This window comes from Hippopotamus amphibius, chromosome 3 (genome assembly GCF_030028045.1).
Source record: "Hippopotamus amphibius kiboko isolate mHipAmp2 chromosome 3, mHipAmp2.hap2, whole genome shotgun sequence".
Classification (NCBI taxonomy): Eukaryota; Metazoa; Chordata; class Mammalia; order Artiodactyla; family Hippopotamidae; genus Hippopotamus; species Hippopotamus amphibius.
In genome coordinates this window covers 17,846,940-17,871,663 of record NC_080188.1, presented here as the reverse complement: position 1 = coordinate 17,871,663, position 24,724 = coordinate 17,846,940, and the positions used below count along the sequence as shown (strand labels likewise).

At 43.7% G+C, this 24,724-nt stretch overlaps 1 protein-coding gene across 9 annotated transcripts in view; it reads right to left on the bottom strand.

Annotated features, from left to right (window-relative positions):
• The window catches only part of TBC1D1 (TBC1 domain family member 1), a 205,698-nt gene that overhangs the window by 57,978 nt on the left and 122,996 nt on the right, over positions 1 to 24,724 (bottom strand). For 5 of the 9 annotated variants that reach the window (XM_057729957.1, XM_057729960.1, XM_057729965.1 and 2 more), the window contains 7 exons: positions 23,832 to 23,942; positions 18,781 to 18,909; positions 17,239 to 17,325; positions 13,184 to 13,464; positions 11,239 to 11,400; positions 10,282 to 10,401; positions 9,133 to 9,272 (listed from right to left, as the gene is read on the bottom strand). In XM_057729957.1, the coding sequence (XP_057585940.1) occupies positions 9,133 to 9,272; positions 10,282 to 10,401; positions 11,239 to 11,400; positions 13,184 to 13,464; positions 17,239 to 17,325; positions 18,781 to 18,909; positions 23,832 to 23,942 (1,030 nt within the window). The remainder of the gene's footprint in view (positions 1 to 9,132; positions 9,273 to 10,281; positions 10,402 to 11,238; positions 11,401 to 13,183; positions 13,465 to 17,238; positions 17,326 to 18,780; positions 18,910 to 23,831; positions 23,943 to 24,724) is intronic. The other 4 variants (XM_057729958.1, XM_057729959.1, XM_057729961.1 and 1 more) reach the window with 4 other exon arrangements.

The window sequence follows — 24,724 nt, the reverse complement described above, 5'->3', positions numbered from 1 at the left end:
TAAGGAGAAACTCTCTGCCAGCCAGGCTGCTGTAAGCAGGGCTCACACCCGGCCTCTGAGCTCCAGAACCTCCAGTGCCCGAGCTCTGGGCCCTCAGCGCCCGCAGCCCTCCTACCAACAGCAGAGGTTAAAATTTCGTCTCTGTATCACCATCAACTCCGCCCCAGCCTTTGCGCAAAGTGTGAGGACTGACGGTTTAAATGCCAGTGGGTAACTAGGAAAGGCTCAATCAATGCTAACCTACAACTCTTATCAGGCACACAAGCAGAAAACTGAGGGAGAACCTTGCCATTCACTGTGGCTTCCCCATCTGTAATGAGGTGCCAAGATGCACGATAAAGGAGAAAAACCTAGTAGCTTCAAACTACTGAAATCCACAAACAATCAACTCCTGGCTTGCAATGTTTTATCCTGAATCTGGTCTTTATTGGCCACAGAAGAGCAAAGTTAGATGGAAAGTAAGTTAAGAACAATCTTAAAAAGCCATGTGTCTCTGGCCATCAGAAGCCATTTTTTCCTTCCTTATTCTGTCCATTCCCTAAGACCTTGTAGAAAAAGAAAGAAAAAAGTCTCAATTTCAGAAGGTAGCTCTCCCTGTTCAAGGAAGTTGCAAATGAGCAAGGAAGGTACACACTATAATAAAAACAAGACCAAAACCAAAAACAGAGAAAAAGAAAGCACACTTTTCTGGGATTGGAAAAAGAAAGGAGGGCCATCAAGACACAGCGAGCGACACTGCCACCAAGTGGTGACAATGTCTCAAGTCGCCCTCTGACATCTAACTAAAGCAGCTGTTTCAATCAGGGCCACCATCAGAAGGCTCTGGGGGCATCCCCACCCTCCTGACACCGTGAGACCAGAGGGCAGGTGTAACCCCTATTCTAAGTCTCCCCACGCGACTGGCACACAGTGAATGCTGAGAACCAGGGATCAAAACAGAGGGTCACACAGATGTCACTGTGATGCTTACAGGTTCCAGTAAAGTCCTACTAGCAGTTACTCGCTTATACCATCCATTAACATTTCCCAATGGCGTGTACATTTTTGAAAATCTGGCCATGAACAATACCAATAGATCATAGTCACACAACAGTTTCTACATTTTTCACAATAACATAAAATAGTAATTATAAAGATTCAGATTATATTCCTTGGTTTTGCCATTACTATTTACACTTAGTATCTAATCCAGTCCACTTAACTGTATCATAAATTAGGCATACTGGCACAGCTATACTCACAACAGAAAAACCCTTTGAACTTCAGTTTCACTGGAATATTTACTTATACAATGGGTTTAAGATCAATAAATCTTCCCTACATTAGATGGGTTTTCCTTTTTTTAAACAAGACATGTAATGTCTGAATGCTTCTATTGTTAGCGAAATCGGTAAACGCACAATGTAACCTGAAATGCTTAAATGAAAGGCATTGGACCAACACTAAAATTGTTCCTTGGCACACAGAGGTAAGTAAAAGAATTTTCCCCCATTCCGTAGTTGGGAGTTACCTAAAAAATTATTTCTTAACAACAAAGAATTATTTTTTGTATGAAACACTAGGAGGAAAAACTGTAGAGTATTTCTACTACCAAACATCTAGTTAGAAGTTGATTTTCAGCATTTTTTTGCAGGCCTGACAATTAGGTCAGAGCCCCCAGCTAAGAAAACAAACACCTGCACACTCTCCGTGCCCTGCAGCCACCCAGGAGACAAAGCCTCCCTGGAAAATAAAGTGGCAGGAATGAGGCAGATGCCGTATGTTTGGTTTCATTTGGCACGTTGTCAGATTCTTCTTCATCCCAATCACCACGTGTTTTCTATCACTGCATTTTCCCCACCAGACCAACTCTCTGCTTCTCTAGGCAGCACGAGTCCTCTCAAAAAAATGTCACTCGTGACCCAGATTTGAGGTCTGACACATGTGGGTGATGCCTTGGGTCATCTACAGCAGCAGAGAGGCACAGGAGTCCTAACCTAGGACTAGACAGTCTGGGCTGGATGGACCACAGGTGCTCCTTCTAAGCCCTGGCCACACACAGTGGACCAGTATCATCACTGGGGAGCCTGCCATAAACAGAGGCCCTCTGGACCCATCCAGACCCACAGCACCAGAATCTGCCTTTACCAAGATCTCCAGAGCACTCTGAGCACGTGGCAGTTTGTGACGTGCTGCTCTAGATCACGACCTGGAGAAAGCCGTTTAATCTACAGGTGTGTTCACTCCCCACCTGAGGGATGAGAGTACCTCTACTGCCTTTACCTTCAGAGCAGGCCTGTGGTGGGGATCAACCGTGGGAAGGCTTTGAAAATGACCAAAGGTCGTTATGCAGACAGCAGCATTGCTATCCACTATTCAGAGGAACAATCACATCTGCCCTCAGCCCACTCAACAAATGTCGCTTCAAACACACCCAACCTTCAAGGCTCTGCCCTGTGACAGATTTAACTGAAGCCCCATAACACTGCCCTCTATCGACTTTAGAATTTACCAAGCCCGGACCTTTCACATATGCAATCTCTCCAAACCTTTCTCCCAAAGAACCAGTGACACAAAGGAGAGAGAATGCCTTTCCCTGGGGTTTCCGGGGCACCGGCCATCAGTGGCCACAAACTTAACGCTTCAGTGAAGACTTCACTTTAAGCTTAAACCACCATGCAGCTTTTAGTGTTCTACTTTATGATCTACCTATGTTTGTTTTATCACAAAAAAGTGTTTGCCTCACCACGTCTTCAAGTACAAACTGGTGATTGCCCCATTCACCATAGTTTCCCTGTGATGTGGTGGGACTGTATACCTGGCATACTGGCTGAGAAACAGAGACCTCCCCTCTCACCGCCTCTGAGGGCAGAATGGAAACCACCCTGCTAGACTCACTTCAAGTGGGAATCCCTACAAGAGATCAACTGGTCTCTGCTGAGTTTAAAAAAAAAAAAAAAAAAAAAAGCCTGGGATTTGGGAGTGTTTGCACTGGTTCTACTAAACATTTATAAGTAAATTTCTAAATGGAAATTTCTATCTGTCTACCAACTTCAGATAGGTCTCCAAAACATAAAATTCAGATTCTTACAACTCAATTATTTCACAGGGATTTTGCACAGAGAAAGTCACACACCCTCAAGCAAGGGACAAGCGGACTCTGAGACAATGTGCGCGGTCTAATGTCTCCGCCTCTGTGCACACAGCCTGGCCTCTGTCCACACTGCCTGGCCTTGTACTTTCCTCTTTTTACACTATATTTAGTTGGAGTCACACTGCCTCCTCACTAACACCCTTCTCTCCAGGCGTAAGCCCACCTATAAAATCCAGAACCCCCAAATTACAGAAAATTTCATTTCTCCTTCACTTGTATCCTCATTGCTCTGCAAACACCACGGTTTTTAAATTACTAGTTTGCTTTAATAGTATTTTCCAAGCAGGATGAACTAGATGGGACTGTACAAAGACCCCCGTCTCACTTTTTCACCTTGAAGAAAGGTTAGACCTGTTTAACTGACGTCTGTAGTGCCAGAATATAAATGCAAAATGGTGACAAGGAGTCACTCTGAGCATCTGAAACATTTTAAAAGGCACTGCAGACTTTAATGTTCCTCATGCCACCGGTTGCAGACACCCTAAGGCAGAGCAGGACAGAGGCCTAGAGGTGCCTCTGGCAACACGTGCTCTGCCTGAGACAGCCTTGCTGATGCAGGAACCCTTGGGGGCCCTCAACTGCCTGCAGATCTGCAGGTCTCACAGCTGGAGGGGACTACACAGAGAGCACGAGGGTCCAAGTGGTCCCAGACCACAACGGAAACGCTGCTTGCTGCACTTTAAGGATGGGACGCACACAGTGGCAGTGAATGAAGACGCCTGATTTGGGAGAAGAAAATTCAGACAGATATTATGAACACATCAACCTCCCTCCCCAGCACCCTCCAGGCTCAGTGCTAACATGCAGGGAGGGGTACGATTAACTGAAGGCAAGTCCATGTGTTAAAATGCTCTGAAATGTGTTGCTGCCTGGCCGACGAGGGGACACAAGGATAGGCTGAGAACAGTCGCCTGACGCAGGGAGGCTCCAGAGGAGGCCTGCAGGACCCATGTGAGGTTCAGCAGGACACAGAGCTGTGGGCACAGACCTACAAGCTCCGGTCCTACCTAGCAGCTCTGTGGTGCGGGGAGAATGACTTCAGCCACTCCAAGCCTCTGCTCCCTCATCTGTGACACTGGTGTAATAAACACGCTGACCTTGATAAGGTTGACTAGGAATTGAAGGAAATAACTCACGTAAAGCACTTGCCAAAAATAAGGGCATATGATATGCGATGATGATGGTGGTGATTATACCAATTCCGAGCTCTAAATGCTTTCATTTTCTCTTCTCTCTCTCTTTCATACACAGAGTACCTACCATATAATTTAAAAATTCAGGCAGCATTTCTTAACGAAGAGCAGAAAGGACATAAGCAGGACGAAGGGGAAGGAGGAGGGAGCTGAGAAACCACTAAGGACCAAATATTAAGTCTGCAAGAATCTGAGCAATGTGCTTGCCTTCCCACGGCCCGTGGGCTGCAGGGACCTGAGGATAATGAATAAGGGAAAAACTAGAGGATGCTCCAGAGACAAACGCTACAGGGAAACCAGGACACGGGGACTGGGAATGTCGGGGGGGGTGGGGGTGCAGTCTGAAATAGAGCGGCCAGCGCAGCCTCAACGAAAAGCTGACTTTTCAGCCATAATCTGAAGCAGGTGAGGAAGTCAGTCATGGGGATATCAGGGGAAGAGCGTTCCAGGCAGAGGGAACAGCCCGTGCAAAGGCCTCAGGAGCGAGCACGCGTGGCGAGAGCGAGGGGTCGCAGCAGACGCCTTCCTCAGAAAGGCCGGGTGGACACTGCACCGTGACGTCCACCCAGTGTTTCATCGGGGTCCCTAAAGACACCTTCCTGCAGGAGACGGTGGGAAAACCAACAGCAGCTGCACGGTCTGCGGCCTGAAGAACCAGTGACGACTGTGCAGCAGGAACGGCGGGCAGGGCCTGCGGTGCCCAGCGCGTCTCTCAGTCACTAAGAGACACAGAGGACCCGGCTCACCAACTCCACACCACTCGCCACAACTGGTCACCGGAACCGAGCTTCAAAACCACCCCCAAAGGACCGGCTGGTGCTGTGTCACAGGTACGAACTAGATTAAAACATTTTAAAAAATCTTTCTCAATCGAGTGCAGCTAGGAATCAGTCCAATCTTGAAATAATAGTTCATGCCCCAAAGGACAAGATATGATAAGAGCCAAGAATGTGAGTTAATTACCTACAGCAGAGACAGACTATGAAGGTGACCTTGCACTCAGAGAAGAACGCACCGCGTGGGTGGGAGACGGTGAGACACCGGGCTGGGTCCCGGGTCCCACAGGGACCGGGTGTGCTCGGAGGACAGGACTTTGACGAGAGGAGGCTCAACCGTAAAACGGTGCCAGGGTGAAGGAATGAGGGCAATTAGCCTGGAGAAGAGCTTCAGAGGAAGCAGCGCCTCTGTGACCCTCTGTTATCTGAAGACCAGGAAGTGCAAGCAGGCGCGTTCTGTGCGGCTCAGAGACCAGAGGAAGCGAGGGATGGAACCACAGGGAGACAGGATTGGTTCCACCCAAGCAAGCTCACTTGAAAACTGAGAACTGCTCTAAAATGGGACAGGCTGCTACACACAGTCACACATGGCCCGTAACACACTCTCAACCACCGCACCGAGCATTTTAAAGACATTATCATTACACGTTACACGTCTGAACACATTAAAGACATCATACAGCACTTCGATTTCCCCAGTCCCCGTGCAGTATGGCCGCCGCAACACAGGGGCCCTGTCTTCAAACAGTGAAACTCCATTGCTGGTGTTACTGCTGTTCCGTCATTTCAATCACAAATCACACCTCAGTCCCCCCCTCCTGGGCTTCCCTTCCCTCCCTCCAGTCTCCTCCCCTCCCCTCAACCCCTCCCCTGCCCCCAAACCAGGCATTGCCAGGACCTGGGCAGAAGAGCCCTCTGCAGCAGGTGGGCCTCTCCACTACGGCCGGGGAGGAGCCAGGCACGGCCATCCGCTCACACTGGCCGCCAGAGACTCAAAACCCTGGTCGCTCAGCACAGCAGTTCCCCTGGGGCTGCAGCACCAGGACTGTGCGGGCGAGGGCTCCACGGCGCCCCCCTGTGGAGGGGCCGAGGCCAGAGAAGTTTCCAGCAGGAGCACCAAAGGGACTTCCACAGGGGGAAGGTGACTTTCCACCACAAACATCTGCATCACTGATATTCTGTCTCATCTTATGGATTCTTAAATTCTTAAATAAAATGTCAGTAAAAACATCACGCTCCCCTTTCTCAGTGTGTCAAGAGACATAACTAACCCTGCATCATAGGTGAGAAATGAGACAGCTTGTTCCAGATCACGGCTCCTGGGGAAAGCTGGGATCTGGGTGCAGGCGCGATGCTCCTGCTTTCAGAGGTTACCCTGGATGAGCTCTAAACTCACCCTTTCCCACGTTCATCTTCGTGACCACCTCAGACCATGATAAGGAGGCCAGCTCTCTGCTCTTCGACAAGCAGGCAGGTGATCCTGGGGGGCCTGTTAGGTGGACACTAGGGTGCTTGTTTTTAGTACCATTCCCAACAGAGGAGATGGACACACCAATCTGGACACATCGACTCGGTTCCCGGTTCCCTGGAGACCATGCCACCTGGCGTGCAGGGTACTGGACAGATCAGCTCAGAGCTCTGACCTCTGGGGCGATAACCACTTATTCCCTGCAAACTTTTGCCCAGCTGTGTCAGAGGACCCAGAATTCACCAAAGAACCCTGTCAATTGCAAATATCAGCAATAAGAATGCAACTTGGAGTTAAATACCCATTTCTTACAATATTCCCAGACTGAACTGATTAAAAAGAAAAGTTTCCTGCTTAACTTTCAAAAAAAGAATTCAGACACAAACTATGGCATTCTTCCCCGTTCCCTTTCTACCTGCTGGGGTGACACAAGATCATGTTCTCTCATGCCACCCACAGCGCAATCTCCTCACCCATTTTATCCTGGGGTTCTCCAGAGAATCGATCATTTGCCAGCACTGACTAACCTTTTGACTCAGGTCCCCCAGACACCGACTGGGAGATACCAGTGCCCGTCCTGTCTGGAAACTGGTCATACTTCCAAACACAGAAAAAGGGTGGCACCAGGGTGGGGCCTGCAGACACCAGCATGTCCCCAGAGGCCAGAGCTGCAACGAGGAGCCACGCATCTTACGAGCCTGGTGTTTTCTACAGCCACTACCCTAGCAGACCCCTTTGGCTTAGAATTTTAAAAGAAGTTTAAAAAGGAGCGAACTAGGTTACACAATCTGGCTGTTGGACATCAGCAGGCAATCCACAACATGAAAATGAAATCCCTTAAAAACAAAGCTTTCTGAAATGATACAAACTGAAATAAACCCACTTACTAAAAAAAATGTTTAATCACACTGAATTAATAAACCCAGCGCTCCTCTACATGGCTCCTGCTAGGGAACTTCGGTATCGGAAGCTACACACACCAGGGCTCCTAACGCTATAACGGTAACAAAATGTAAGCACTTTACTATGTGACATGTCTTTAGGTTTTCAAAGTACTTTCACCTTTATAATTTAATGTAATTCCATGAGATAGGAAGAGCCAATACTACTGTAACCATTTTATAACCGAAGGAACTAAGTACAAATAAAGTTATATGATTTACATCACAAAGCTAGCTGAGCCCTAACCAGGCTCGTGTTTAATTTGACAAAAGCTTCATTCTCCGAATTAAATATTAACAACTCTGGAGGAGAGAGGTGGGGAGGGGGAGAGAAGGAACAACGATGAGGGGAAAGGGACCAGGAAGGGACGGCTCCTCCAACAGCACCTGCTCCCCAAGACAGCTGCTTGGAACCTAGCCTGAAGACTCTTGGATTAGCTTTGGCTGCTTCCTAAGAGACAGGAAGAAGTGTATCGAGAGACAAAAGTGAGTCTATATTACATGCAATCTTGCAACCTGAGGAACTCAAGTAACCTCTGGAGGTCTACTGTTTCACTGTGCTTTTATAAGGAAAAAATGTTTTCTGATTAAGGAATATTAAAAAAAAAGTCAATACCTACTGTTGAAAGTTTATGACATCATTGGGTAGAGAAAAATCTTAATTTTACTCAGAGGAGCTGCATTTAAACTCCTCTTTTACATTATAACTCAACATACAAAGGCCTAAGGATAAACTTTAGCACATTCTATACAGGCATACCTCTTTTTATGGTTGGTGCTTTTTAGAGCTTTACTGTACTTCACAGACACTTCATTTTTTAGAAATTGAATGTTTGTGGCAACTCTGAATTGTCAGATAATGGTTGGCATTTTTTAGCAATCAAGCTTTTTTTTAGCTAAGGTATGTATGTCTTTTTTGACAAAATGCTATTGCACACTTAAAAGACTACATTATAGTGTCTATACTATAGTGTAAACGTAACTTTTATGTGCACTGGGAAATAAAAAAATTCTGTGATTTGCTTTACTGCAACGTTCTTCTTATTGTGCTGGTCTGGAACCCTAACCTCAGTATCTCTGAGGTCTGCCTGTATTTCTTTGGAGGGCACAAGAAGGATGAGAGAGAGTCCTCCTGTGACACCAGACGAACAGTAACTGACAAGGCACAGAGCATCACAAATGTGACCAGCGGGGTGGGGGTACCTCTAAAACCATACCATGAGAAGGCAGGGTGTAAACCGACACTCTGAGCGCAGAGAGGGCAAACAAACAAGCCTGGGAATGCACTGGGAAGGCAAGGAGGGAAGCAGGGGCATCAGGCTGAGCCCCTCAACATTCCCATGCGTGGAGGTGGGGAAGGCACCATCCTAAAGGCTCAGCAGAAGCACCATCTGTAACACAAGGTGTGGTAAGCTGCTGAATCCAATTACAGGTTTCCCAGAATGTGGGATCCTCTGGAAGCAGTGATAGGCATTGCCACTTGAGCTTCTTAAGCAGAGAACTTTAAAATCAGGGGATGACTTTGACTTGAAATCTCATTTCCCCTCGTCTTCCACCAAACGTACTTTTGCTACAGGTGACACGGAGCCAGAATCTGGCTTTACGTCGGGGTGGCCCTTACCTTCGCATCTGCCAGGAGGATCACAGGCTTTCTGTGGGGTGGCGACGCGAAGGAAGATCTGTTGCCTCCACGAGTGTCTCCGTGTCTTTACAGGGCTCCCACTGGCGTCAGCGGGGTGGCCGGCGCTGCACTCAAAGTCACTAAAATGACGAGACGATTGATTTGCGATTAGTGGAGAGATACACGCAGGTATGTCAGCTTGACTTTTTGTTGTTGTTTTTAACAGAGCACTAAATTATACATGATCTTCGCATAAGCAAACGTAACCAGATAATCACAGGCATCAAATCAGAGCTGGCACTGGGGCAACACTCCCACAGGACTGCCTTCTTACAGGGCACTTTTTATGAAAACAGTAAGGTCACATGTCCCTAATTTATTTTTATTGTGCAAGATACTAGGAACTATGCTCCACGGATCTTGGCTTCCAATTGGGCCTCTTGGTGCCACTTCAGAAAAGAGAGACGGCCTAAAGGGGGCGCTGTCACCAGGGCCACAATCTCCCCTAGTCTGTGTGTGGGGAGATTTGCTTAGCATAGGCCTGTGTCTCCAAGGATCACCCCACACACACACACACACACACACACACACACACACACACACACGTTAAATTACACAGAACCAGCAAGGGCAATAATTATGCAACTACTTGCTAATGATGATTGTTTTAACATCGGTATGTTTTAAACTACAAAACAAAGTATATTTTTCAATGTACATAAACACAACCACTAATTTTCTTTCTATTCACAGGACGACTTAAGGAAGCCCTTATAACTTACACCTGAATATATACCCACAACTGAACAATCATCTGAACTTGCAGGTCGAGCATCCTGACTGATTCACTTGGCAGCCATATATGCTCATTATCCAGAAACACTTCTATCACTTACAGAAACAGTTAAGACTTTCTTTAATTTGCTGAAAATAACAACATATTAATAAACTAAGCCTAGTCAAAATTGGATAACAGGTTGACTCCACATTTTTTTTAAATCACATCAGTAAGAAAAAAGTATAAGAAAAAAGATACAATAGATCTAGTGAAAATGATTTTTTAAACGGCAAAAGAATAGCTGAAAAATCCCTGTAGGTCTAACAATCAACACTTCTAGCCAGACTTGATATATCTCAATTAAACCCTACCTTTTCGTGTTCATAAAGTCAGAGGTGTTATTTTCATCTACAGGAGCCAGAAATTTTAGAAAATTTGGCACAGAGGAAGAAGAATGAAGTTTTTTCCGCAGGGCATTACGGTAGGAGATGCTGAGAGTGTGGTTGAAAAAAGAGTTTAGGATAAAGAAACACAAACACACAAAGTATAAAACAACCTTCAAAACAAAAGAAACATTTTATAGTTCTAATGCTAAGAAAATTAAAGCAGGTAAGAAATCACAAATAGTTTACAAATGATATTTAACTTTCATTTTCAGTCAATAAAATTCTATTATTTTAAACGAATGGAATCAGTGAACTAATTAACAAACACCAGTCCATTCCGTTACACAAGAGAAATAAACTCTAAAGCTCTGCTGTGTAACACTGTCTACAGTCAACAACACTGTGCCCATAGTTAGTAATACTGTGAACACGTAAAAAATCTGTTAAGAGGGTAGCTCTCGTGTTAAGCGTTCTGACCAAAACAAAGTAAAAACAAAACCACAACAATAAAAGATTCAGTCCATCATCCAAAATGACTCTTTCCTTCCAAAGTGGAAAAATAATTTTCCTAAATTAATGAGGAAGTTTTTGATATGGCATAAATTGCAATGTATATGATTAAGCACATTGCTGTTAACCTGTGTGTGTGTGTGTGTGTGTGTGTGTGTGTGTACACACACTAGGGCAGGAGAATGTGAAAATATTTTTATAAAAAAATACCTTGCCATCAAGACTGTTTTCGTAATAATTTTGAGGGAATTAAGCAACAGTAAAATTAAGCAGATTCAAATGATAGACTGAAAATAGGAAAACCAAAACCAGACAAGCGCACACACACACAAGCGGTGGCCCGGGGTCCTCGCGTGGACATTCAGCACACCCTCTCCGCGTGATCATCCCGGGAAGACGAACGACACTGAACTTGCCAGGCAGGCGGCTCACCTCTTCGGCACAGCATTCCCACTCTGTTCTCCACTTGGGTTATGTTTGAGGTACTTAAAAAAATTGGGCGAGGAGGCGGAGAGGCTAAGATGAGGTGGAGGAGCAGGAGCTGAAGGCTGACCTGAGCGACTCTTAGACTCGCCAGCAGGTGGCTGATCCCCACTAAACAGCAATTAGAGAGAACGCGGGGGGTTAGCGGGCGGGGACGGCACCGCGCAGGAAACGCAGAAGACACACGGAGGAAACAGGGACCGTCATAGTTAGGGGTGCGCTCCTCCTCTGCACCCCAATTCCCACTGGCAAAGGCAGCTCTCAGTCAAGAGGGCACTGTGAAAGGTCCCTCTTGATCACTTCCCACATGTCTATGTGCCCAAGAGACCCGTTTCCTCTACTCCTTTTTTAAGATCTGACAGGGGAAAAAAATTCAATTAAAACAAAGGCAAAGGAAAGCAAAACAAAATCCAGAGTTTTAGAAATACATCTCTCTTCAAAATGAACAATAACCTGCTTTGAATGTCCAAGTCTCATTTCCCGTGCATGAGTGAGCAGAGAGTTCAAGAGCGGGGCGCAAAGCAGGAGCGGCATGCTGGGGGGGCGGGGAGGACAGTGCCACGCCCCCTCATCGCCCACGCCCCGCGCGGCCCTTTAGGGGGCTGCATTCTTAGGGGAGAAGGGAAATGGACCGCCAGGGTCTCTGATTTCCTGCCACCTCTGGCTTGTGTGAAACAGCAGGCTTAGCAAGAGGACAAGGAATCTCCAGACAGGAAAAGTTCCATTATCACTAAAATGCCAGAAAAAGAGGGGTGGAAGCAGAGCGGAGAGGCAAAATAAAAGCAGTGTGTGCACAGGGTTTTAAGAAACAGGACGAGAACCCATGAAGTCTCAAACGACGCTTGTCTCCAGAACATCGCAGAATTGAATGTCAGCTTCCGAAGCACGTCCTGCTTTGGGATCACGATTATCCAGCCAAATTCCAAAGACCCATCATAACCCTTTGCGATGCGGACGCAAAACAAAGCTGCGCGGCTCTGCTAGCTGGTCTGAGCTTGCTAACACGTGACACTTCCTCACCAGCAACACCTCAAACAGCCCCGTGTGGACGCTCCCCTCACCTGTGCAGGGCCTGCACCGAGATATGGGCCCTGGCTTCTGCTGTCACCAAAATGAGGCAGCGGCTGCCACACAGGTGTGGCCTACTTCACACTTACAAGGTGAGGAGTTTTAAAAGATTTTTAAAGTGATTATTAAAGGATACCTCCGTGTCTACTCATGGTCTCTGACACTTGGCGTTGAAGTAATTGCCAAGGGACCCCAGAAGGAAGTGGGAGAACTTCTGCTACTGTACTGCTTCCCCAGCTCTATAACTGGAAATCCCAACTGCTCACTAGAGCCCAATTATTAAAATTGGTAAATCTTGTTCGAAGAATCCAGAGTTCTCACACTGGAGGAGATCTTAGAGACCATACACTCCAACTGCATCATACAGTGAAATCACTTTGCCCGGGTCACAGCCGGTTCAGCAAAGAGCTAGGACAGAGCCCCGCGCATCACTGCGTCTCTGGCCCAGGGCCTCCAAACGAGCAGACTCGCCTGCCGCCCACTCACTACTTTCCTCCAGGCCAGCGGCAGAGTTCACAGTCAGGGCTGCCTCTCACTGCATGAGGAGGGACCACGATGCATCTTGGGGGTCATTTCTGCCCGTCTTACCTGCATCCTCACAGTACTTGCACTTGAATAAGTAACACGCATCTCTTACATATTTCCCAAGTGAAGAAGGTGGAAGGAACACGTCACTGTTTTCAGTTTTATTTTTTTAAGCCAAGAGTGAAACCTGACTCGGGTTTCTCTTTCACCCAACAGACACGCCTGGGATGCACATACCTGATCAGTAACAGATATGCCCCAGCCATTCACACAACAAGTCTACACTTTCGACAAATCTTACTTTCGTTCATGAGGCGTCTCTGTGCTCACTGAGTGATACCTCACAAGTTTCCTTTGCGAGACCCCTGGAGACCCCTGGGCCGGCTGCGGAGGCTCCTGGCATTCCACGGGGACGTGACTCAGGGTGTTGGCACGCCTTCTGAAGCCCTGCTGGGGTGAAAGCAAGGCTGGCTCCACCAAGGGCTGGCTCTCCGAGTCGCTGGACAGGTCATCTGAGGAGCCGAGGAGCCTGAAAGAGCTCTCGGAGATGGGCAAGGCCTCCTTTTCGTACACAGACAGCTCCTGGCAACAGGGAGACAGCAGATCAGGCACATCACAGGGCACTTGTGGGATTTACAAAAATCTCTAATCCCAGAGGCAGGAAAACATTTCAATGTGTAACCACACCTTCTGATCATAATGCCACCTAGAGGCCACCAAAAGTATAAGGTGATAAAGGCCCATTAAATACCTGCCCGTTGGTGACAAACGCTCGTGTGCAGGACAAATGGGGAAACTGCCCCCAAGTGCAAGTGCGAAAGACATAAATTATAACAAGTAACCCCTAAGCAAAGCCAAAATAGTTATCTTTCTAGAAAACAGAGCTCTTTACTACTGCTTGTAACAAGTATAGAGAGTGCTGTGTAACTTGTTTGCACTATTTCAACAAATCAAGTTCCTTATTTTGGCCAAGTGTGTTTATACCTGTGATACCCACATTTTAAGGCTCTCTCTGAATCTGATCTAATGTTTGGATTTAACTTGGCAATCTTGAGGGTTAACAATTACATCCTGTATTATTCTTGGATATGGAAAATCTCTCTCTAGGCACTTATGATTCAGGGCGAATCACTTGACTTCTTCCTGCACTTCAATTTTCTCATCTGTAAAAAGGTATAGTGAAAATTTATCTCACCAGGTTTCGGAATTCAGCAAGATTATACAACTAAAAGTACTTGTCCACTGTTCAATGTTACATAAATACGAGTTATTGTTTTATTAAGTACTCAGTGGATTTCCTGAATGGGTACTCAAACATTTGTTGAGAATCATGACAATATTTTAATATTGTAGGCTCTCAAGATGCATGCTATTTCAAAGGAATGAACTACCACCACTCACGCTCAGCACTGCATGCCCAGGACATAGTGGTATGCGGGAGGAGGGGGCCGCAATATATTTTTCTTAAATCAAAAAATATAACATAAAAAGAAGCATACCAGCTTGTCCCTACTGAAATTGCTAGAGGGGATGAATAAATCAACATGAAAAAAGCAAAAAGGAATGAATGCATCTAATGTTGGACTGGAGAATCTAAATTCCATCTGTTCATTTGACCTGCAGTTGAGGGCCTCTTAGGATTGTAATTTTAAAAAATTAAATTTATGTTTATTGAGGAGAAAGGGTACATACACAATTTTGTAGTAAGTAGATTTAAAAAGCTTAATGAAATGTTAATTACTTTAAACAATAACTTAAATTTTTCATTCTTCAGGACTCTACAGTTACAAAGACTCTTTTTAATTTAAGAATTTAAAAATGTGTTTAAGACAATTCAGCAAGCAATCTCCATCACGCAAACCTATTCATCTCAGCTCTCATTAACATCCTTCTAAATTATGTGGAAGAGCTAACCCTTAGCTTCATCTTACACCTGAAAGGGCCACTGGATGTCCAGTTTCTTTGCTTCCAGATGATCAATTTATTGGAAGAGATCCAATTACATAAAAGCGCACTTTACAACAGTTTCTCAATCTCAGGGTGAACAAAAGACGTAAAGAAGTGCATACAGCCATGCACACAATACACACAGGCGGGTTCTGAACACCTGCATTTCCCTTAGAATTACCCTAGAAATTCACACCATGTGTATATTTCTAGATCCGTGATTTGAAGAATAAAAAACAAGCAATAAGACTTACTGGAACAGTCACTTGAGTGACATGAATTTCTTCACAGTATCTTTATTGGAACTAATCTGGAACACCTTCTTCCCTGCCCACTCCCACAGGTGCAATTCCTACACTTTCTCTGAGATTTAGCAAAAGCACTATCACTCGCCTCTCCAAGTTTTCTCTGGTTCCACTGACCAAAAATAGCTCCCTTTCCTTTCGCTCCTGTGATCTTTAAGTTACCATGGCTCTTATTTGAACTCAGGCTCACAGCTACTCTACTCGAAGCTGGTGTATCTGTTGTCTCTCCTGCCAGATGAGTTCCTTCCTGTAGAGTAGAGGCTCTGTCTTTTTCATCTATATCCAGCAAACAAACCAAAACGCTTCCAAATTTCAAATGAAGTGTGGGCAGAGTCAGTATGGAGGAGATGGAGGACAGATGACGCTACGTTCCACTAGGTTCTAATTTAGAAAATCATATTCAGGGCATTCCCTGGCAGTCCAGTGGTTAGGACTCCTCACTTCCACTGCCTAGGGCACGGCTTCAATCTCTGGTCAGGGAAATAAGATTCCGCAAGTGACACAGCACGCCCCTCCCCGCTAAAACAATCATATTCAGAAGACTGGGGCCTAGAGATTTGCTCCCCTAAGTGGGTCCACAGACCAGCAGCATCAGCATCACCTGGGATCTTGTCAGAAATTCACCACTTCAGGAATCACTCCAGGCCTACTGAATCAGAATCTGCATTTTAACCAGCCCCCATTACAGATGCACCTTAGAAACCGAGAAAGCACTCAATTAAGGCAGTATTTCTCAAACTACAGGTTGTAACACATTGGTAGGTAGTGATATCAATTTCCTGGTCTGCCACAAGCTTTTCAAAACAATGGAAAACACCAGTATGTATCACATTTACAGCAAATACTATTTTGTGAAATTTTATTTTAATTTTAACTAGGAGCATATACTTATGTGTGTTTGTGAACCATTTTGCAATGTTAAATGTATAAATTACTGTTGGTTATGATATAAAAACTTTAAAAACCACATGCCCAGGATGGAGCACAGAGGAACTTCGATTCCTGTGGTAAGCCGCTGGCCTCCATGACGACTCCCCCTTTTTCCACCCCAGGGCACTCTGACCTCCCCAGCACAAAACCTGAAATCCACTTTTCTGGTGGTTAAAAAACTGAACTAACCAGGTTTAAATACACTTGTATTGGGACTTCCTAGGTGGTGCAGTGCTAAAGAATCTGCCTGCCAATGCAGAGGACATGAGTTCGAGCCCTGCCCTGGGAAGATTCCACATGCCATGGAGCAACTAAGCCCGTGCACCACAACTACTGAGCCTGTGCTCTAGAGCCCGTGAGCCACAACTACTGAGCCCATGTGCCGCAACTATTGAAGCCCACACGCCTAGGGCCCGTGCTCCACAACAAGAGAAGCCACTACAATGAGGAGTCTGCGCACCACAATGAAGAGTAGCCCCCGCTCTCAGCAACAAGAGAAAGCCCGTGTGCAGCAATGAAGACCCAGCACAGCCAATAAATAAATTAAATAAAAATTTATTAAAAAAAAAAAATACGCTTGTATGTTTAGAAAGCAAGAAATTAATAAAACAGGGACATAGACACAGGCCTGCTATCAAAGAGAACTGCTGACTTGCTCACTACCACAAAGCTGTGCTTGGTGGCAGATGCGAGAGGTGAAGCTTATTTATAAATAAAAATAGTGATGTTTAATTATAATCATTGAGTCAGGTAGAGGACAGAATAAGTTTCAGGAATTTAAGCTGTATAGTTCTTACAATTCATAAACGCAAGTTTGAGGTTTTCCCAATTTAAATTATTTTCAATATTTCATTTAGATTTCATTAGAAAACCTACTAAAGAAAGAAATTCATTGATTGCTTTGTGATTAATTAGATCTCAGTGGCCTGAAATTGCACTTTTACCTCTTTGCTTATGGAATAGCCCCTCTGCTTTGGTATGTACAACTTTTTTTGCTAGAGTAGAACTGCACGGCCAGCCCTCCTCCTGCATCATGAAGTCTGGAAGCACCAAATTCTTCATGATTGGAGCTATGAGGCTTCTTTTGTTCCTTTTGATAGGCCCTGTATACAGGAGATGAGCAAGACCTGTTTGCTGGTTTCCTCGGGTGCCATATAAAAACAAACGTGCTTACTTTGCTGGTGTTACTTAATGTGCTAGACACAGAGCTGTCCAGATCCAGACTGGTGGAGTGCTCCTGGAGGCCTCTGGCTTTATTACCCTATGGAAAGAAAAGCAGTCGAGTTATGACCCCTGAGGCTTCTGCAAGGGCATCTGATAGAAGCAACCTGGTCTATTTAAATAAGCTCAAGAAAAATGCATCTACTGAGAAACACTGCTGAGCACATATGTACATTAAGACAATCAACATCTCTGTCTTGTCTTTTCTTTTTATTTTATTTTTTTTATTATTTTATTTTTTTTTGGGGGGGGTACACCAGGTTCAATCAACTGTTTTTATACACATATCCCCATATTCCCTCCCTTCCTTGACGCCCCCCCTAGTCTTTTCTTTTTAAACCAAACTAAATGTTGCAAAGCACCCTGTGGGCTAGTCACTTGGCAGGGACGACGGGCAGGAGGAGAGACAACATGTCTAGAAGAAAAGCAAGTGCCGAGGCGTGCGCCATCAACAGCTCTCTCCTCTGAGTCGCGCGGTGTCGTGGCCCACCAGCCTATGACATGCAAACCACAATCTCTCCGTCTGGGAGCTCTCAAAGGCAGCCCCACCCCAACTCCAGTTTTGTAAATGAACCACTTTTAATTATCTGTAAGGATGCTGTAAAATTCTCAGAAATAAAATTTCTGAGAAATTTTCAAAGAATAAAATTCATAACAAAAAAAATGTTTCAAATGGAGTGATTCATGAAATAAAACCATAAGCAGATACTGCAAGCTCCAGAAAGGTGTGAAACTTTGAGAGAAAACAGACCTTTTATTTCTTATAAGTGCATTCTAGGTATTTACACTCATGCTGGGGTGGGGGCAGGGAGGTAGTGGGGGGGGGGGGGGTGACAGTAATTTCTTAAAGAACTCCCAGATTGGTACATATGTATGCTTTGTTCTTCCTAAAGAGCTGCAGGCCACAATTTTTTTCTGTAAAGGGCCAGATAACAAATCTCTTATGCTTTGTGGACCATATGGTGTCTGTGGCAAGTATTCGACTCTGCAGAAAAGCAGCCTTAGACAACAGGTAAATGAATTGATTTGGCTGTGTTTCAATAAAACTTTATTTATAAAAACAGGAGGCAAATGGTATTTGACCCAAGGGTCACAGTTCGCAGATCCTGCTATAAACAGTTCCAGACATATAACAATAGCAGCTAACAATAACAATTTTTAAACTGTACGTACTGACACCAGGGAGAACAGAACCCACACCTTGGTGTAACTAATCCATGCTCTTTATAGGGACTGGTCAACAAACAACAATCTTTTGGGAGACAAAAATTCCTCAGAATATAATACAAAAGAATAGAGAACATTTTTAACCCAGACCAAGTTAAAAACTGAATTCTAAGGGTAGATAACATTTTTCTAACACTGAGAAGACACTGAAATGTTTTACCCTTCTACACTTTTATGATGAACACTGACGGAATGAAAGCAAAGAACTGAATTTCATGATCTCTCAAAAAGTGATTTAACTTAAATTAGGAGGATTTATGTTACTTACCCGGGACAAAATACTTTCTAAAGACTCCGTTAAAGATCTTTTCGCTTTATTTTTCAGCATATCTAGCCTAAATCGAGTGGCACTAGATGGTAATTCACTTCCAATATTCTCCGCTGCAATCTGTGCTGTCTAAAAGTGAAACAAAAGTTAAGTCATTTAGATCTTCCTTCCCTCCTTCTTTCCTTCTAAAGGACTGAAAAATCTCTACGATGCATCTTTTTGACCCCAAGTCATATTGTTTCTGTGACCTCTTCTCACCTGCTCCTTGGTGACATGACTGCAAGTCCAAGAAATAATTTTGCCTCAAAGAGTTGCTTTGCCTACTCCAAACAAAATAAGGAAATGTGCTTACAACCCAATCAGTTAACAAAGCAGTTTAGAGCTCGGGCTCTGCAGTTGGATCAGAGATATGTCATTCACTAGATGTGGCCTTGTGCAAATTACTTACTTTCTCTGAGCCACAATTTCCTCTACTGTAAATTGACCAATCTCAAGATCTAATCATAGTACTATGTTGTGACTTTAAAACACGTAAAACATGTAAAACACTGGGCACAGCTTCTGGTACAAAGGTAGCTATGATTAGCTTTTCAAAGTAAAGCAAAAACTTACTTTTGGGGGCATTTCAGAGGCTGAGGCAAAATAAACCTAATCAACTGAAGAATCCATCCTCTCAGCCTACACTAATCCCTTCATCTCCTTCTACAGAGTTCTGTTCGTCCTCTCTCCCACCTATGGTTTCCATCATCTCATTCATTCTCCTCTGCAACCAAGTCTCTCCCTTAACTGACCATAACATGAAACTGACAACATACCAGTTTGGTTGCCAATCACAACATGAAGTTTAATGTTACTTATTAACAAAGAGGTATGCAAAAAAAAAAAAAAAAAAAACCCTCAAGATTAAATTGCTTCTTCTATGGATTCCTACCTGAATGCTTCCTGCTAGATGATGATTTTGTTAGAAAAACACACAACCACATCCTCCATTACTCTAAACATCAGCTTTTCTTTGTTGTTGTTACATATTTCAAGCATACAGAAAAGTGTGCAGATTAATACAATAAATGCCTTCATACCACCCCCGGCGTTGGCTGAGTTAGCATTTTGCAGATGTGGAGAAGCACTGTGATGAGCACAGGCTGGGGCAGTCATTCCACAAACACTAAGTTATATACCATGGATGGGTGCTTACTAGTTGCAATTTGGTCCTGTGCAATCACTTATCGAGAAAACGAGCCTATCCAGACTTCAGTCAGCCTTTAGAGCAAAGGGAGTTATCCACAAAGAACCCTCCGGGGCCTTCATCTGACCCAACACCAGTTCACTCAAGAAGTTAAGAAGCTGTAGATCTGCTTTCAAACTCATAACCAAAGTTTTCATGACATTTTGAATTGTTCTGATATATAAAGAAAATACTGACTAAAAGAGTAGTAGTTCGTAGTAGACCCTGCATAGACAGAAGAAAAACTGCTCTTGTATTTTTCTTTTTATAAACCAGGCCATAAGAATCTCTATACACTTAATTCAACACTTCTTCTGCTCTCCTCTACCAACTAAAAAAGGTGTTTTTCTATGTCTATCACCATAATTCACGTGTAATCTGAAAGTAACTCACATTTAGAGAATAATTTGCATTTAGAAAATAACATATCCCTTATTTATTTTAAACTAAGCATCTGGAAGTATCTCCTTTGAAGGTGATGCTGGTTCCTGGAGTTTCTAGTTTGGGGCTCTAGAGTGAATTGTACTGTGGTCCTCACACTGCCCATCCCCAGAAAGATGGGTTAACTCTAAGTATGAATGTTTGGAGCCAAGTTTTAAACTCTGAAGCTGCAATGAAGTTCCCAAGTTCGGAACCCACCATCCAGTGGCGTCACAATGTACCCACCAGCAGCCTTATTCAGAATAACCAGCATCTAGAAACAGCTTAGGTGTCCATCAAAAGTAGAATGGAGAAACAAACTGCTACTGACACAATGGAATGAAAAGGAACATACTACTGATTTATGCAACAACAAGGACAGGCAACAAAAACATTATGCTAAGAGAAAGAGGCCAGAACTAAAAGAGAACATACTATATGATTCCATTTATAAAGAGTTCTAATATAGGCAAAACTAATCTATAGTGGGAAAAAATAATCAAAACAGTGGTTGCCTGCGGGAGGGAAGGAGTGAGGACTGACTGGGTGTGGTGGTACTTTCTGGCATGATGGAGATGTTCTACACCTTGATAGGGGTCTGGGCTATTTAAATATAAAAAATCCTCAAAACTCAACAAATGGTACACTCAAGATCTGTGCAACTTACTATATGTAAATGCTATCTCCAAAAAACTGTAAATAAATACTGAATGATATGTATACTGAAGTGTTTAGGGATCAAGAGTACTAATATGAGAAACTTACTTGGAAAAGCATCAAAAATAAGGCAGAATAATAGATGGATAGATATACAGGAAAGCAAACACAACAAAATGTTTAAAATGGTTTCATCCAGACGGTGGGTATATGAGTGCTCACTGTGTGATTCTTTCAACTTTTCTGTATGTTTGAAAGTTTTTGTAAAAAGAAAAGTCAGAAAAAAGAAAGAAAGAAAAACCTAGCTACTGGATAATGGACCCAGACAAATCGATGAGCAGTTACATAACGTTAGATTTTGTTAGTTAAGCTCCTAAAGGGCCTAATGATTAAGACATTGTCCTTGGACCTCGGACACATGGGCTCCACACTGCCTAGCAAACAACTTGACCTCTGTTCTTATGTCCTTGTCTCTAACATGGGTATTATACCACCTATCTCAAAAAAGTTGTTGCAGAAAAAAATGGAATAATTCACATAAAGAATTAAAACTATACCTAGCACATAGGAAACAATCAGTGGCAGCTGATTTAATATTACTAATTTTGTACCAGCTTAGTAAATACAAGCAGCAATGATATGTCCATTGATTAAAACATGATACCCCCTAAGATTTATTAATTTGTAGGTCTTTGTCCAAACTGAACCCTTTCCCATGAGATCAAAGGATTCATTCCGTCTGTTTCCTACTTTATGGAGCGATGCCTCCAACAGCTCTCCAACACTAACACTTCAGTCTGAAGAGCACGTACAGTGTGCGTCTCCACGGCTCTGAGAAGCACAGCCCTGAGACTGTGCTCACTGTCTCCTGTTTACTTTTCAAGGCTGGTGGACACAGACCACAGTTCCACCTCTTGCTAGGTCAAGTCTTAACACATTTTCAAAGGCTACAGGAATTTTTATGAGCAATAAGAAGATAATGAAATCCATGTGGTTAAATTATCTGGTAGCAGAAAGTGAGAGAGAAATCTATTGGTGACTCTCAAAAGTTCATCCGGTCGATTTAAAGCAGCAGCTGCTCTGAAAAGCTGAACTCAAGAGCCCAAGAGGGTGTCCAGCCTAGGGGACACCCAACCACTGCCCAGACACCAGTTCCACTTTGTGAGGCTTGGGCTCCTTTACATTAAGTTCTCTGTTTTCAAATGAAAAACAAAACAAAAAAAAAAAACCATTAATATATTTCTCTATTGTACTAGTCTATGCCCAAATCATAAAGATACTACCCTGTTCCATAGAAATAAGATTACATTTAGGTCAAAACTTTCCATCCACCATAAACACTTCATTCTCCTTTCTGGTGGTTATTAAATTATTTCAAAATTATCAATTTCCTGTAGGAGCAAGTTAGACTGACTTAGGAAGAAGAAAATCACAACACAGAATAACTATCAGTGGCACAAGAGCAAAAAGGAAAGAAAATGAGAAAAGAAATAGGTTGAAAAGTGAACTAGAGAATTAACTGAAAACCTAGACTGGGCAGTCCATCCAAAAGTGGACAAGAGGAGCACAGAACTTGCACCCTCTCTTAAGGGTGCTGGCTGAGGAGGGAGGAAGGTCAACACACAAAGGCCAAAACCACAGGGTACTGATATTAGGGTCACAGTTAAGGGGCCCCAGAGTTGTCTGATGAAATTAAAAGCAATGTTGGCTGCTGTATGTGACCAGGAGTTCAGGGAAGTCACATGATTGCCGAAGCCAACTGGAAGGCAGAAATCAAATGGGGAGAGTTGCTGTGTGTGCATCCAAGTAAAACTGCATCACAGTTAGGGGACCACAAAAACAGAGGCTGTTTACAGAGAAAATAACAAGAGGAGAGCACACAACTGTGCGTTAAAACACCTTTAGAATAAGCACCCAGGAAGTGTTCTTTAAAAAAAAAAAAAAAAAAGGCAATATGCTTTTGGAAACTAAAGATTTTTTGAACATCCTTCACTGATTTTTCTCTAGGCTTTCTGGCCTACCAGTAACTTAAATATAAAATGCATGTTTACAAGCTATAATGCTCATTATAAACTGACTTACACAGAATCCAAAAGAAATAGGAAAATGGTCCTGAATCCCAAACTGGAAGCTCTTCAAAGACAGAGCCCTGCAGGCAGCCCCAGCCTGTGAGACAGCACCCCTCACACACAAAGGCTGAACAGAGCTGTGCACAGGGAGGACAGGAGGCCGACCCTGCACCGCCAGCATGCGAAGTGGAATTAATGGAAGCTCTGTATCTGAAGAGCATGTAAGCCAGGCTAATGCCGTATGTGATTTATCAGTCGTGCTATCTTACATCCACACTGCATTTTTATCACACAGAGCTTCTGGGCACTTTAGGTAATTCTGAAGGCAGCTGTACAATGTCAGTCCCATTTTATCACGGAGAAAGGTGAGATGACAGGGACTGGCTCCCTGCAGGTCAAGGAGCTTGTCTTGGTAGCAAAGACTCATAAACTTCACTTTCGATGCTCTACACCAGTCCCCTCATCAGAGCAACTACTCTGCTACCACCACAATGCAGACAGAAACTTTCCTCACCTTTTCCAAGCACAATCTAAATATCCCCCAACTTTCTCTACATGTATAACAAACGAAAATAAAATACAGAGAGAAAAAGAGGTTTCAGAGCTTAAAAAAATCCTCAAGACTCTGTTTTACACAGTGTCCTGTTAAAATTATAAAAAAAGAGAGAAAAATGCCATACCTGCTTTATCTCCCCAATATGGACATGAACTTTTTGTTTCTCTTCATATAGACATCTTAGGAAAGAAATAATCAATTCATTCTCTCGCTGCTCACTTCTTGGTCTCAATTTCTTAATGGAAAAAAAAAAAAGAATATATTGCATTAATTTTTAATTTTCACCAAAACCACTAACCCTTTGAAAATGCTAACAGCTTCCATTCATCAACTAGTGCTTTTACCCAATCATCTCACTAGGGGGCATCAATGATCCTACAACTGCAGATAATTTTTAAAAAGAAACGGATAATGAAGCCAGTGGGCCAGATTTAGCTTCTGACCTCTGATGTCCATATACCTAGAATAAACATTTCACATCAGATAGAAGCATGGTCAAAATATTTAATAATCAGCCACGAAAACATACGAAAACAACAAAATCTATGTAAACACCCAGAGGTCAGGAGCCACAACGGCTACTTATTTATAAACGCTTAAGGTTGGGGAACTGGAAAGGAAAACAACAGCTGGACCCAGGGTCATGGTTCCTTCCATATGTCAAACATGTTCAGCATGAAGCACTTTCCGGAAGCCCCGCAAGGCATGTACCTGCACACAAAATTTCGTGGCATGGACTCAAATTTTTTTTTCTTTCTTTTTAAAAAAAATTCTTTGTATGCCTTTTATTTCTCAGGCAAGGTAGTGGCAAAGCACACTGGGCTTGAAATCAGGTCATGTATGTTCAAGGTGCTGCCTCGAAGTGGGACCAAAGGCAAGTCATTTAAGTTTAGTTTCTCTGTCTGTTCAAATGAAGATTATGCATGAAATACACTCCAAAGTCTTTCCCAGCTCCCAGATTCTTTGGATTTGAAATACTAGAGTTCCTGTTTAGAAGACCATCTAATTTAACGTGTT